Source organism: Colobus angolensis, unplaced genomic scaffold (genome assembly GCF_000951035.1).
Source record: "Colobus angolensis palliatus isolate OR3802 unplaced genomic scaffold, Cang.pa_1.0 Scaffold211, whole genome shotgun sequence".
Lineage (NCBI taxonomy): Eukaryota > Metazoa > Chordata > Mammalia > Primates > Cercopithecidae > Colobus > Colobus angolensis.
This window is the reverse complement of record NW_012115278.1, coordinates 3,234,442-3,250,792: the sequence shown is the minus strand read 5'-3', so window position 1 is coordinate 3,250,792 and position 16,351 is coordinate 3,234,442. Positions and strand designations below refer to the sequence as shown.

Genomic DNA, 16,351 nt, shown 5'->3' with positions numbered 1-16,351 from the left:
ATTATACATTTCATTCTAGAATTTTTTTTAATATACTTTCTGTGATGAGATGACTCATCTGTTCATTAATTAAAATCACATTGTCCTTTAAGTCCTCAGACATTGTTATAATAGCTGTTGTTAAAGTCCATGCCTACTGAGCATTAGACTTCTCTTTTCTTTTTATTAATCCTTCTTTCTTTGTAATCATGGGTCACATTTTTCTACATCTTAGAGTGTCTAATAAGTTCTTATTATAACTCCTTATAATTTAAAAAGTCTGCACAATATTATCTTTTTAAGAAGCCCTTTGAATTCTTATGACAAATAGTAAATTTACTGATGGTTCTCCTTGATCTTGTTATTGCTTGGTTCAAGCTTCATTAAAGGACATTTAGAGTACCTCCTTTACTTTTAGGCACAGACTTTTTGGTGTCTCAACTAAACACTAAACATCTTATTGTTAATAAAGTTCCTCAATTCTTCTGGCTATAAATTTATTATCTGATCGCACTGTGAAATTCTAGCTCCTGTGTCTTGAGCCCAGAACAACTATTCTCTGTAGGATTTTCATAGTCTCAAGTTGTACAAACATAGTTATATATTATATCACTTTGAAGTTTATCTTTAGATGTCTTGTGTACAGTGACATCAAATACATGTAACCATGAAGCCATAACCCCAAGGGTTAGTCACGAAATCTGTGTTGATTTGCCTACAGTTCTATCATGTATTTTCTATAAGCATGCAAAACTTGTATAGGTAGAGGATATTACAGGCTAATTAATCTCTTGGCCCGGTCTACCCAGGCCCAGTGCTTTGTTCTTGAACACACAAATTAAAAAAAAACACAGAGAAATAACAATGCAGATATGAGAGATGTTGCAGAAATTTGGAATTGAGGCAGCTTCCTCTTTTCTATAGGAAATTTTTTGGGAAAAACAATCTCTATATTCAGTCTTATATATTACCTGTCTTCAAAAAATCAAAACATTGAAAGTTAAGCAAAATTCCTATCAGAAAGAAAAACTGGCATAATATATGTTGCACAGTTCTAAAACTACTGAAAGTTAGTGTTTTATTAAGAAGACTTTGGGAACTAGAGAAAAATTCATGAAAAGACTGAGGTTTAGTGTGTGGCTTACAGCTGAAAAAATGATCATTTTCTCGTTTGCTGGTAAAGTTGCTATATACAAGCAGAGCTTCAATTATTGATAAACTATTTTTACCAATATTATGTCCTCAGTCCTCAGAGGTGTGTGGTAAATTCTGCTTCCTGACATTAATGTAGGGGGACTTTTGAGTTGACAGGTTCTGGGATGTGCCTGTGTTTTTGTGATCATATCAGCCTGTGATACAGGATACTATCACAATTTATTTACTCTGAATCTCCTACCCCATCTTGATTTATGTAGCACACGTAGAATCCCATTGTGAGAAAGAATAGCCTCACTTGGCTTCTTAAGAGAAAAGTCTAAGCACAGTTCAAGTAACCCTTAAATTAGATCATTCACATTTAAATAGTTTTTTACATTGAAGGCATTTTTATGAATGCTTCTATATTAAAATTACACAAATTTATGGAAGAGATTTTTTGAAACTCACCTAATGCTGTTCTTGCTGGTGTAGCATCTTTTTTGATCCAAAATGACACCCAGGATAAAACCACAGTCAGTATACAGGGAATGTATGTCTGAATAGTGAAGTATCCCATTCTTCTACTCAATTCAAAATATATAGTCATGACAACATAATCACCTGTAATAAAATATTGTCAAAATTAAGACAACTTTGATGGATCAAAAATAATTCAGGAAAATAATTTTATAATTTATTTTGTTAAATGAATGACTTGGATAAAAACGTACAACTACAACAATATCAAATCAAGAAATGGTCAAAATGCTAGTTTTCTTAAATTTAATTTTCATAGTATCCATGGCTGTACGAGGCATTTAATCGGTCAGTGTAAAGGGCACAAAACGAACATATTCATGGATACAGTGAAAACACATGCAGATCTTTTCCATGACAGGCCACTGATGAGCTATCATTGCTTGAGTCCTTCCATAGGTTGTATGATTAAATTCAAGAGTAATAGGTAAAGTTAACCCTCAAACAGACCCAGGGTCGTTTTTTTTTTTTTTTTTTTTTGAGACAGAGTCTGGCTCTGTCGCCCAGGCTGGAGTGCAGTGACCAGATCTCAGCTCACTGCAAGCTCCGCCTCCCCGGGTTCACGTCATTCTCCTGCCTCAGCCTCCCGTGTAGCTGGGACTACAGGCACCCTCCACCTCGCCTGGCTAGTTTTTTTTTTGTTGTTGTTTGTTTGTTTGTTTGTTTGTTTTTGTATTTTTTAGTAGAGACGGGATGTAGTTAGCCAGGATGGTCTCGATCTCCTGACCTCGTGATTCACCCGTCTCGGCCTCTCAAAGTGCTGGGATTACAGGCGTGAGCCACCGCGCCCGGCCGACCCAGGGTCATTTTAAGGGATGCTTTTCCAATAATAACAAAGCTATCATATCTTATATAAACTTGTGTAACCATTTGATATTTTTATTTATTTATATCATTAAGTTTTGTTTATCAACTTTGCACTTTGTTTTACTTAATGTATGTATATTTATCTTATCCTTTTGTAACTCCAGGATTTAAGTTGTGCCAACCCAGAAACAAACAGAAGTGATCCTTTCCTGACATTCCACTCTCTTCTACCAAAGCAGAGCCACACCATAAAGAAGTTGGGAGCAATGCAGATGTTATTGGAGATACATTTTGTCCCCAAAGCATCTCCATTCATTTCTTGTCCAGGCCAGTCTTGCTGAGATTACCTCCTCATCCTCATCCTCCCCATCTCCATTCATTTCTTGTCCAGGCCAGCTCCTGCTGAGATGACCTCCTCATCCTCATCCTCCCCATTTGAATCCTCCACCCCTTTAGCCTGCTGGATTCAGCCATCCAGCGCCTGAAATCCACCACGTCCAGGACTGAACTATCACCTTCCCATGCCAAAACTGCTCTTCTTTCAGGTCTGTCTCTCACTTGTTCAAAGAGAAAACCAAAAAGCCACCTCTGACTCCTCCTTTTCTCTTCTCAATGGTTCTATCTGATCCATTCCTCTCAAATCATTTCCCTGTCTAGTCCAAGCTACCACCTTCTGCCCGTAGATCCAAGCTTGTCTCCTAATGACCAGTCCTTTTGGCTCTAATTCATTCTACCTACTGCCATCAGGAGGAACTTTCTAAAACACAAGTATCATTTTAGCCTTCTCCTTATTAGCTGCCCTCGTACAACTGTGACATTTTTATGTGGTCCACATCATTCTGCGTTAAATACTCCTTGCCCTGTGCTCTCTACACTCTTGGCATGTGGTCTTCCCAGGCCCTCAGACTTGCCAAAACCCTTCCCCACATGCCTCTGAATCCCTTTCCCTCTGCAAACATGCTCTTTTTTTTTTTCCCCAACATCTAGATAGTTCCTATTCACTCATTTAGCTTAAAAGTCTCTTCGTGCCCTGGGAAGTCTCCCTGACACCTTCCCGTAAATGGATGGATTTGTTTCTATAATTACTGATACAATATCTATCTTAAAACCAATACACTGGTTGGTTTATAGAATATGTCTCTCTTGTTGACCAATGTTGGCTAACCATAATACATTAATTAATATTTGCTGAATGAAAAGACTATCACTGAAGTCCCTTTTTTTTTTTTTTTTTTTTTTGAGACAGAGTTTCACTCTTGTCACCCAGGCTAGAGTGAAAAAGGTGCAATCTTGGCTCACTGCAACTTCCGCCTCCCAGGTTCAAGCAATTCTCTTGCCTCAGCCTCCCAAGTAGCTGGGATTACAGGCATGTGCCACCACGTCTAGCTAATTCTTTTTGTTGTTGTTGTATTTTTAGTAGAGACGGGGTTTCACCATGTTGGCCAGGCTGGTCTTGAACTCCTGACCTCAGGTGATCCACCTGCCTCGGCCTCCCAAAATGCTGGGATTATAGGCGTGAGCCACCATGCCCAGCCTGAAGTTCAATTTTTACTTAAAAGATTGATAGGGAGATGGTATTGGGCTCAGATGAAAACTATGCTTCCAATAAATTAGAAAGTTTTGCAGGATGAAATATTCTGTTGTAGCAATATTTAGAGTTGTTGATAGAAACATCAATTTTGATACCATTTACCAAGAAACATTTAAAAATTTAAACAAATTAGTATTTCAGTACAAAGGAATTAGGATGATTAGCCTGCAGCAGTAAAAGAGCACAAGTATATATTTTAAAGTAATGTGAATGCCAACATTACATCATTTCCTAAGGAAATGTGATTTGAATTATGTGTGATTCTTAATGCCTATTAATTTTTTGCAAAAAAATTGCAATCAAAACCCTAGAGGAATAAACAAACAAGCTAATATACAGAAAAACAAAGCATAATAAATCACCCTAGGAGTTATGCACAGTCCAAATGGAACATCCAAAGAGTTGAATAATTTCAATTATCACCATTGCAGATTACTGACAAGATAAACAGAAAGACAACTCCAGACAAGATGCACAATTTATTACAGCAAATCCACCTGCTTTCTCCCTGCCTGGGGTGAGAGGGGCTCCCCATGTCTGTCCTTAGCATACTCCCTTGCCTAATTCAGAAGTCTACCTGGGCATCCATGGTTATTAGCTTCCATGGGCATCCTACTGAGGCTCTGCCTTTCCCAGACATGGGGTGCTTTGCAGGAAGGAGGCAGCAGCACCAGTGAAAGTCCCAGTGTTGGGTGCATGACTGGAGGTATGCACAATATGGAGGTGTGCAAGATACTGGCAATGACGGAGGAGGTGGCATCAGTCAAAGTCCCAGTGCTGGGCACATGCATGGAGTGCACGATACTGGGAATGATAGAGGAGGCGGCACCAAAGTCCCAGTGCTGGGCGCATGCATGGAGGAGTGCACCATGCTGGCAATGATGGAGGAGGTGGCATCAGTCAAAGTCCCAGTGCTGGGCGCATGCATGGAGGAGTGCACCATGCTGGCAATGACGGAGGAGGTGGCATCAGTCAAAGTCCCAGTGCTGGGAGCATGCATGGAGGAGTGCACCATGCTGGCAATGACGGAGGAGGTGGCATCAGTCAAAGTCCCAGTGCTGGGAGCATGCATAGAGGTGTGCACGATGCTGTCAGTGATGGAGGAGGCAGCAGAATGACCCATGAAGATGACTCCTTCCTCGGCGCATGTTCAGAGGAAAGGCAGGACCTGAAGCTAGTTATTTCCTATCCCAAATACTTGTTTTATTTATTTCATTAGGCAGCAATCCATTCTCAATAATTGCTTCTTAGCATTAAACGTAGAAATAAAATTTGCCCCAGGATGATATTTTGAAACATCACAGTGGACTAGCTGCGGCTTTTCTATTTCCTTATTTATTCATTTATTTCAGAGTTAGTAAGTTCCATATCTGGTAGTTTTCACCACCAGAGAGAGACTGACACGCATTTATTTGCTCTCAGTGACTCCAGGTTCACATTCTCAGAAAGCCTCTGACAGGGTCAATTTCAGACAGGTCAGAATCAGATAAATAAAAGCAGTGGTGTAGAAGATTGTATTGGCTTAGGTTAGATCGCTGCCCATCTTGGACACATCGACTTCAACTAAGGCAGGTTCAGGTAAGACCAAGGCAGCTCCCAGGTTGGCTGTGGAAGGAGGAGCAGCTCCCAGAAGATGGGGCTTTATCCCCAGAAGAAGGACAGGTTGACGGGTAGGGATAACAGAGGAAATCTGGCTTGGAAACACCAAAGGAAGTAAATGTACAAATTTTCTTTGTCATATCATTTGATGACTCTATATTGAAGTACATTTCCATGTTTCTCAGAGAACATAAAATTATTCTTTATTCACACTTCACACAATTAGTTTCTTGTAAAATCAAAGGGCATGGTACATTTAAAGACCCTTTTTCTTTATTTTACTAAACTTTATGTTTGTAAAATTGTTATTTTAATGAATCATTAGGTAGATAATTTATTATTGAAAAAGGAAGTTGGTGGGGGTGTTATTTTTTTTTTTTTTTCTGAAAATGCTAACCAGTTGCTAGATAACGTCTTGTGAGCCACATTAGTAAATTACCAAATATATAAGCAAATTTACAATTTTTAAATTCTAGGTTTCTGTTTGGAAATTTGCTAGCAGCATAGTATCTTGTGCTTTACAAGTCCAGTTGTGTTTCAGGAAGAGATCTTCACAGAAAGAGGAAAACCCTTTACAGGATGTATTTCTAATGTCTGAGCTCTAAAGATGTTCCCACCTGAATTTATCACCTGAATTTATCATCCCATTTAATCGGTAAGTTTGCAAGTTCATATAGATATTTTCAATACTCCAACTCCTCTACGGACGAGGTGAATCTTCTGTCATTTACCCCAGCATTATCCTCAGAGGATATATACTATCTCAAAACCATTACTAACTCATGTCATAGACACCACGTTTCTTTATTGCATCTCTGGCACCCAAAACACCCTTTGAGTCTCCTTTGAATGTTGTTATTTCCTTCCCTCTCCTCTCCTTCTCATGGCCGTCTCTTCCCCCCGCCCATTACAGATACACCCAGCCTGGTTTCCTTTCAAAACTGCCCAAGCTTAACACTCTCTGAAAAGCCACCTGAGGCCTGGAGATTAGCAAGCAATGCTCAGCCAAAAAGCCTAATGTTCTCCATCTTATTCTTCAAGTTTACCCTGAGGTAACTTGTCTTTCTCATCTCTTTATTACATTTATTTATAAAAAGAAGTTCCAGCCGGTCACGGTGACTCAAGCCTGTAATTCTAGCAATTTGGGAAGCTGAGTTGCGTGGATCACCCGAGATCAGCAGTTCAAAACCCACCTGGCCAACGTGGTGAAACCCCATCTCTACGAAAAATACAAAAAGTTAGTTGGGTGTGGTGGTGGACGCCTCTATTCCCAGCTACTCAGGAGGCTGAGGCAGGAGAATCTCTTGAACCTGGGAGGCAGAGGTTGCAGTGAGCCGAGATAGTGCTACTCTATTCCAGCCTGGGCAATGAGAGCAAAACTCTGTCTCAAAAAAAAATTAAGAAACATTTAAAAAGAAGTTCCTAATTTTAGGGAAATTAAATTTATCAATCTTTTATTTTACCATTCATACCATTTGTGTCATGCTTGAGAATTTGTTCCTTAACCCAGGACCATCAAGTTTCCTTATACAAGTTTTGCTTTTCTCCCAGTTTCCCTTCTATGGAATTACTTCTTCTCCAATTCAAGTTCTCTGAATTCCATGATTAGCGGCTGCACCATCATTTATTGTGACCTCTGGTCATCTGCAGGCCCACCTCTCTTTTATTTGTGTGTTTGTATCTGTATGAATCTGTGCGTGCATTTTGATTCTGACACATAACCACACTGTCTTAATCAGCAAAACTGTGGCAGACACACACTAAAGTGACCCCCAGTTAGTCATATAGTCGTACTGTTCCCTCCTCGTGAGTGTGGGCAAAACCTGATTTGGTTTCACTTAATGGATCAACTCCCTTGATTGAATTTCGTTATATGGCAAAGATGAATAAATTTTGCAAATGTAATTAAGACCCAAAAATCTGTTGATTTCAAGTTAATCAAAGAAAGATTATCCTGGGGGACCCTGCCTTAATCAGGTGAAAGATGTTAAAAGAAAGACTGAGCCTTTCATGAAGAGAGAGGCTGTCCTCTGGTCTCTACAGCTGCAAATAATAATTCTGTCAACAACTTGAGTTTGGAAATTTGATTCTTCCACAGTCAAGTCTCCAGATGAGACTGAAGCTCAGCCAACTCCTTAATTGCAGCCCTAAGAGCCTAAGCAAAGTTCCCAGCTAAGCCACACCTAATTCATAGAAATTACAGGGTCATAAATGTGTTTTGTCTTAAACTACTGAGTTTGTGGCAATTTGTTAAACTGAAATGGAAAACTAATACAATAGCACTGGTCACAAGTACAGAAGTTGCCAATCTTTGTATTCTTCTCCATGGATGCCTTGGCTTTTCTTGGGTCTTTGTGCTTCCATAAAAATTATAGAATCTGTTTGAAAATTTTTCACAAACACTGTTGGTATTTTGATTGGAATAAATTGTGCATCCTCATTTATTTAGATAATCAGTGTAGCTACCTGAGAATACAGCAGTTAAGAAAAAGTCTCTGTCATCGTGAAGTTTTATCTATTTCAATTTGAATATCCTTCAATGAAATGTTGAATTACTTCCGTAGAGTTTTGGCAAGTCTTTTGTTAGATTTAGTTCTTGATACATGTATATTTCTGTTGCTATGGATGATATATTTAAATTAAATTAAAATTACATTTATATTTAAGTTTGTGTTTTAATTTTTTTCTTTCTTCCTGATTTGTTATAACTGTATTAACATGTGTCTCATGTCCTGTTTTCCTGGGACCTGGTTGGCAGATTCATGTCTTCCTTCATTTCAGGATTTTTTTTTTTCCAATATGGCCTTGAAATATTTTGTTCTTTTTGCTTTATTCTTTTCCTCGTCTCACAAACATTAATTATGTGTTTGTGAGCACTCTGTTTGATTTACAACATCCATCTTTTTTTCTTACTATTCACTGTTTGAGTGCATTCCTCAGTATTACTAAACCTGTTCTTCATGTTCCTGACAATATTATCAGCAGATTAGATTCTGGAACAGCTACTTGTAATGTGGCTTTCATTTATTTATTTATTATTATTATTATTATTTTTGAGACAGAGTCTTGCACTGTCACCCAGGCTGGAGTGCAGTGGTGCGATCTCGGCTCACTGCAAGCTCTGCTTCCCAGGTTCACACCATTCTCCTGCCTCAGCCTCCTGAGTAGCTGGGACTACAGGTGCCCCCCCCCATGCCCGGCTAATTTTTTTGTATTTTTTTTTTTTTAGCAGAGATGGGGTTTCACCATGTCAGCCAGGATGCTCTTGATCTCCTGACCTCGTGACCTGCTCACCTTGGCCTCCCAAAGTGCTGGGATTGCAGGCATGAGCCACCATGCCTGGCCTCAAATTTGGACTATTTCTAAGTGGCAGAATCAGGATCTGAACTTGCATCTTCTCATTCCAAGTTCAACACATGGTGACTGCCATCTAAGAGATGAAGCAGAGGAACTTCCAGAACATTCACTAGTTGAAATGTCTGGTTGATGAAATTCGGACTATCTGGGACATGACTTTTTATTGGGATCCAGGGTGGCTGTTTTCACCAACTCATCATCTTCACTGGAAAGAAACAGGCGACAGGCATTCTGGGTTCACCTGGAACCCAGGGAGCAACCGTTTCAATACAACTGCTCCCAAATTGGTGACAAAAATCAGTTTTATTATTTTGGAAAACAAAATCGAACCCAGTTTTAGCATCGCAGAATGTTTAAGTGTTGCTTGTGTTGTTGCTCAGTAACTTTATTCAGCTAGAAATTTCTACCTAATCACTACATGCTGAGTCTGGGGTGGCATGAAAATATGAAGCGTCTGGTTGCCACAGGGATAAGGGTTTCTCATGCTCTTGCCAATTTCTCATCCAGAAACACCACCATGTTTTTAAAGGGAGGATCAAGGAGAATCCTGAGAAAGCCTCCCCATGGGGTCGCCCGAGAGAGGATGACAGAACTCACTGTGAGAACTCCACCCACGTCCACGTCACTGTGTCCCCTGCGAAGCAAATGTCTCAGTACACAGGGAGAAGGCAACAAAAACTGGTGCAATAGGGGAATGGTGGAAATCTACTTCAGCTGTGCATGTGCGACTGGAAAAATCACGCAAGCACTACCCTTGCGGAGAGATGGCAGTACCGTTAGGCCCAACATTACATCTGGAGAAGGAACAGGAACACTTGTGAAGGTCACACTCTAAACACTAGGTTTACAAATCATGCCTAAGACGGAGCCTTACTCCAAACATTGTTAACATCTCACCCTCCCTTGGTCCAAGCACCCACACACAAGTGTAGAATGAAAACAGCAGTGTAGTCCAGGTGGCGGCTGCAAGAGACAGATGTTCCCTGGGAAGAGTGCAAGGGGAAGAGTCAAAACTGAGCCACAGGACCTGGAGTCAAGCAGATGGTCAACTTCAAACCTGGCTTAACTTCTAACTAAATAAGCAAGAACCCTCACACTAAAAGCAGAGCAAAATGAAAGGCATGCTTATTTCTAAGCATACATAAAATTTATCTGAGTATCTACTACTCTATAAAACATGTTTGGCTTCCAAATAAAATTATGGGACATACAAACCCAAAAATGGCAGCCTGGAAAGGCAAAATAATTACTAAGAACAGAACAAGATAGGAAAGAGGGTATTTAAATAATTATTTAATATGTTAATGGCTCTAATGGAGAAATAGACAACATGCAAGACCAAACAGGTGATTTGGTCCATCAATGGAAATTAGCATAATGGAAATTAGCAGATCAATGGAAGTTATAAGACAGAACCTAATGGAAGTGCAAGAAATCAAAAATGTAGTAATAGAGGTTAAGCATGCTTTTGATAGGCACATTAGTAAACTTATCACAGCCAAAGAAAGACTCAGCTTTACTATAGGTGACTAGAAATTATCCAATCTAAAACACAAAGAGAAATATGAGTTTAAAAATCGGGACAGATAAACCAAGAGCTGTGAAAAAAATGAGGAACTGTCTAATATGCATATTATTTGAATCTAAAAAGAAGAAGAGAAAACGATATATTTGAAGAAATAATGGCTAAGAATTTTGCAAAATAATGACAGACACCAAAGTACAAATCCAAGAAGCTCAAACATCAGCCAGAATCAAAAGAAAACAAACAAATAACAAAAACCTCCACCTACATACATCATATTAAGTGTTGAAAACCAGATACAAAGGGAACATTTTGGAAGCAGCCAAAGGAAAAAAAGATACATTTTTGTATTTTGCTTTTTCCCCCACCAGAGGAGCAACAGGGTAAGATTCACAGAAGACTTTGCTTCAGAAATCATGCAAGAAAGAAGACAATGGAATGAAATCTTTTTAAGTTTATGAAAGAAAAAAGTCAACCCACAATGAAACTCAGTAAAAACACTTTCCAAAAGTGAAACAGACATAAACACTTTCTCAGAAAAATAAAAACTCAGGGAATTCAGCTGGGCTCAGTGGCTCACGCCTGTAATCCCAGCACTTTGGGAGGCCAAGGCAGGTGGATCATGAGGTCAGGAGATTGAGAGCATCCTGGCCAACATGGTGAAACCCCGTCTCTACTAAAAATACAAAAAAAAAAAAAAAAAGAAATTAGCTGGATGTGGTGGTGGGTTCCTGTGGTCCCAGCTACTCAGGAGGCTGAGGCAGGAGAATGGCGTGAACCCAGGAGGCGGAGCTTGCAGTGAGCCGAGATCACGCCACTGCACTCCAGCCTGGGTGACAGAGCAAGACTCCATCTCAAAAAAAAAAAAAAAAAAAAAAAAAGAGGGAATTCATTGGTGGCAGATCCAATCTATGAGAAATGGAAAGGAAGTTCTTCAGAGATAGGGAATATAATATATTCAGAAATTTTCATCCATGAAAAGAAATGAAGAGTGTTGGAAATGTAATAAATGAGTGTATTTATGCTTTGGTAATATTGACTTTAAAAGTTAACTGTTTAAAGCAAAAATATACAATATATTTTATGTTTATAGCATAAGAGTAAATGAAATGTATAATAGCAATTATACAAGAGATGGAAGAAAGTAATAGGGAATATACTGTTAAAAGGTTTTTATACTACATAGGTATCAGCATAATACTATTTGGAGGTCAACTCAGATTATTTAAAACTAAAAAGTTTTAAAAGATTGTTCTACACAGTAAGTCTAAACAGAAAACAAAATGGGAGCATTGTTAATTAAATGTAATGAAAGCAGCAAGAGGGAAAAGGAGACAACAGCTGGAAGACATTTTAAAAAATGAGAGTGAGATCGTATATTTTAATCTGACCTTATCAATAATCACTTTATATGTTAATGATCTAAACATCCCAGATGAAACACACAGGTTGTCAGCTTGGATAAAAATCAAGACTAAACTATATGCTGTATAAAAGCCACTTTAAGTATAAAGGCATATTTAGGTTAAAAGTGAAAAAGTAGAGAAAGGAATACCATGCAACACTAAGCAAAAGAAAGCTGGAGTAGTTATATGAATTTTGAACAGAGTACATTTCAGAACAAAGGTTATTTTTAGGAATAAAGAGGAATGCTACATAATGATAAAGGGATGGATTCTCTAATAGAACATAACTTTTTTTTTTTTTTGCAAATGCCTTTGTTTTATTCCTTCTAATGTCTCAGTAGTATTCCATGGTGTGTGTGTACATACCACATTTTCTTTTCTTTTTTATTTTATTTTATTTTTATTATACTTTATGTTCTAGGGTACATGTGCATAACATGCAGGTTTGTTACATATGTATACTTGTGCCATGTTGGTGTGCTGCACCCATCAACTCGTCAGCACCCATCAATTCATCATTTATATCATGTATAACTCCCCAATGCAATCCCTCCCCCCTCCCCCCTCCCCATGATAGGCCCCAGTGTGTGATGTTCCCCTTCCCGAGTCCAAGTGATCTCATTGTTCAGTTCCCACCTATGAGTGAGAACATGCGGTGTTTGGTTTTCTCTTCTTGTGATAGTTTGCTAAGAATGATGGTTTCCAGCTGCATCCATGTCCCTACAAAGGATGCAAACTCATCCTTTTTTATGGCTGCATAGTATTCCATGGTGTATATGTGCCACATTTTCTTAATCCAGTCTGTCACAGATGGACATTTGGGTTGATTCCAAGTCTTTGCTATTGTGAATAGTGCTGCAATAAACATACGTGTGCATGTGTCTTTGTAGTAGAATAATTTATAATCCTTTGGGTATATACCCAGTAGTGGGATGGCTGGGTCATATGGTACATCTAGTTCTAGATCGGTGAGGAATTGCCATACTGTTTTCCATAATGGTTGAACTAGTTTACAATCCCAACAACAGTGTAAAAGTAGAACATAACTTTTAATGTGTATGTACTTATCAACAGAGATTCAAAACATATCATGCAAAAACTGACAGATCTGAAAAGAGAAACAGACACAAAGAAATAAATGTAGTTGGAAAATGTAATAATCTTTTCTAAGTGATTAAAAGGGCAAATAAACAGAAAATATGTAAGGATATGCAAGACTCGAACAATCCTATCCACTAGTTTGACATTATTTATAATTATATAATACTCCAGGCAGCAAAACAGCAGAATACATATTCTTCTGAAACACATCTAGAACATTCAGCAAAACAGAACATATTCTGGGTTGCAAACCAAAGCCTAACATATTTATTTATTTATTTTATTTCTCATTTTTATTTTTTGAGACAAAATCTTACTCTGTCACCCAAGCTGTAGTGCAGTGGCGGGATCTTGGCTCACTGCAGCCTCTGCCTCCTGGAGTCAAGCTATTCTCCTACCTCAGCATCCTGAGTAGCTGAGACTATAGGCTCACACCACCATGCCCAACTAATTTTTGTATTTTTAGTAGATATGGGGTTTCACCATGTTGGCCAGGCTGGTCTTGAACTCCTGACCTCAGGTGATTCACCTGCCTCAGCCTGAAAAGTGCTGGGATTACAGGTGTGAGCCATCGTGCTGGGCCAAAACTTAACATATTTAAAAGAATATAAACCAGACAAAGTAAGTCCTTAGACCGTAGTACAAATAAACTAAAAATAAATAACAGAAAGATAACTAGAGGTTTTCCAAATATTTTAAAATTAAACAACATGTTTGTAGGTTTTTATAGGTCAGGAAGAAAATCTTAGGGGAAATTAAAAATATTTTGAACTGAAAACTAAAATACAATCTATGAAAATTGTGTAATACAAGTAAAAACTGCTTAGATGGACATTTATAGCATTAAATACTTACATTGCAAAGAAAAAAAGACCCTTGAGTCAGTATCTAAGCTACCACCTTAAGAAACTAGAAAAAATAGCAACTTTAGTGAAAAAAAAAATCAGAGAAATGAAAACAATTAAGATTATAAAATAAGTTAGTAAAATTTAAAAGAAAAAAACCCAAAAGTTGCTTCTTCCAAAAGTAAACAAAATTAATATATTAGTTTTTCTATTGCTATATTAACAACCGATTGCAGATGTAGTGTTTTAAGAAAACACCCGTTATCGTGCCACAGTTCCGTGGGTCAGTCGTCCAGGCATGATATTACTACACTCTCTACTTAGGGTCGCAGAACAGTGAAATCCACATACCAGCAGGGCTGCATTCTTTTCTGCATTCAAATTATACTGAGGATCTACAGCACCAATCCCCTTCTGGAACCAGTCAGAGAAAACTCCATTTGTAAAGGGCTTGTATAATCAAGTAAAGCCCACCCAGATAATTTTCTGGGGGCTCTAGTGAAAAATCTCCTAAGATCAAGCAGGTTTTGGCAGAATTCAGCTCCTTGTGGCTACAAGATGGAGTCCTTTGTTTCCCCACTGTCTGTTAGCCAGTGGTTGCACTCAGCTCCCCCTTTCCTTTCCATATTTAAGCCAGCAAGACCATGTCCAATTCTTCAGGTGCCTCAGCTCTCTGAGTTCCCCTTCTGGAACCAGTCAGAGAAAACTCCATTTGTAAAGGGCTTGTATAATCGAGTAAAGCCCACCCAGATAATTTCCATGCCTTAAATTCAACTGTGTCATATAAATAACTTAGTCATGGGAGTCAAATCCATTAAGTTCATAGTATTGAAGATTATGCAGCAGGTGGGATATCCTGAAAGCCATTTTAGAATTCTCCCCATTGCAACTGATAAACCTCTAGAGAGTCCAAGCAAGAGAAAGAGATAAGACACAAATTACCAATATCAGGAATGAAGGGGGTATGGCGGCAACATTACGGGGTGGTAAGGGAACAATGCTGAATGCATGACACTATGCCAATAATTCTGCAACTTAGGTGAAATGAACATATCCCCTGAAAAACACAAACTATTAAGACTCACTCAAGAAGAAATAAATAACCTGAATAAACCTATATCTATTAAGTTAAATTTTAATCTTTCTAAAAATACCATTCAAATCACGGGAGGCTTCACTAGCAAATTATACTGAGGATCTATAGCACCAATTCTATACAATTTTTTTTTTCTCAGAAAATAGAACAAAAGGGAACTATACCCAACTTACTCTATTAGGCCTTAATAGCAAAACCAGACACAGGTATTTTCTGAAAACTACAGGCTAATATACTTAATGTAGACACAAAAACCATCAACAGAATAATAGCAAATTGAATCTAGCTAAACACACACACACCACATGACAGGAATACAAGGCTGGTGACATTCAAAACTCAATCATGATAACTCCACATATTAACATACTAAATAGGAGACACAATTATTTAGAAAATGTAAACAAAATTTTGATAAACTGAAACATCAATTTATAATTAAAAGCTTCTAGCAAACTAGGAATAGAAAGGAACATCATTAACCAATAAAGCACATCTACAGAAACTACAGCTAACATTATCTCCTTAATTGATTACAGGCTAGACTTTGTGACTCACTACTAACAAGTAGAAAATTGCAAAGAAAATATTGTAACTTTACAGTGGTGAAATCTGGCAGACAGAACTTTAACCAAGCGATCAAGATTAACGCCACCAGTAATAAGCTATATTGGCATCATGTAATGCCTGTGTGATACGATGAGAAGCGCCTAACATGAGAAAACAGACAAGACCAAGTTGAGGACATTCTACAAAGTATTTCACCAGTAGTGATCAAAAGTGTTAAGGTCATAAAAAACAAATTATCATAGATTTGAAGAGACTAAAGAGATACGAACACCAAATGCAACATGTGTCAAGAATTGGATCCTAGAACAGAAAAAATACATTAGTGGAAAAACTGGTCAAGTATGAATAGAGACTGTAGTTTAGCTAAGAATATTGTGCCCATGCTAATTTTTTAGTTTTGATAACGTTGCTATGGCAAAGTAAAATATTAACATTAAGGGAAAGTGAGCAAAATGTAAATAAATTCTCTTGTAAATCAAAAATTATTTCGAAGGAGAAATTTTTAAAAACCTGTTAACTTGTAAGCTTATACTTAGCAAATATATGTTCAAAGAATGAAGGCAAAATAAAGACTTTCCTAGACATGAAAGCTGAATTGATCATTAGCAAACCCACACTACAATCAGTGTTAGAGGAAATCTTTGGGGGTGGCGGAAGGAAAAAAAAGATACCAAATGGAAATCTGGATCCACACAAATGAAATGTCAGTCCTGGAAATGGTAACTACAGAGGGAATAAAGTTTATTTTCATTCTATTTAAATCTCCTTAACAAAAATATTAACTATGTAGTATGATATTTA

General features: G+C 38.0%; 1 protein-coding gene across 1 annotated transcript in view; it reads right to left on the bottom strand.

Annotated features, from left to right (window-relative positions):
- GABRG3 (gamma-aminobutyric acid (GABA) A receptor, gamma 3) overlaps positions 1 to 16,351 on the bottom strand; it is a 552,051-nt gene that overhangs the window by 11,486 nt on the left and 524,214 nt on the right. Inside the window, exon 6 of the mRNA XM_011942876.1 lies at positions 1,585 to 1,737. Coding sequence (XP_011798266.1) covers positions 1,585 to 1,737 — 153 coding nt within the window. The remainder of the gene's footprint in view (positions 1 to 1,584; positions 1,738 to 16,351) is intronic.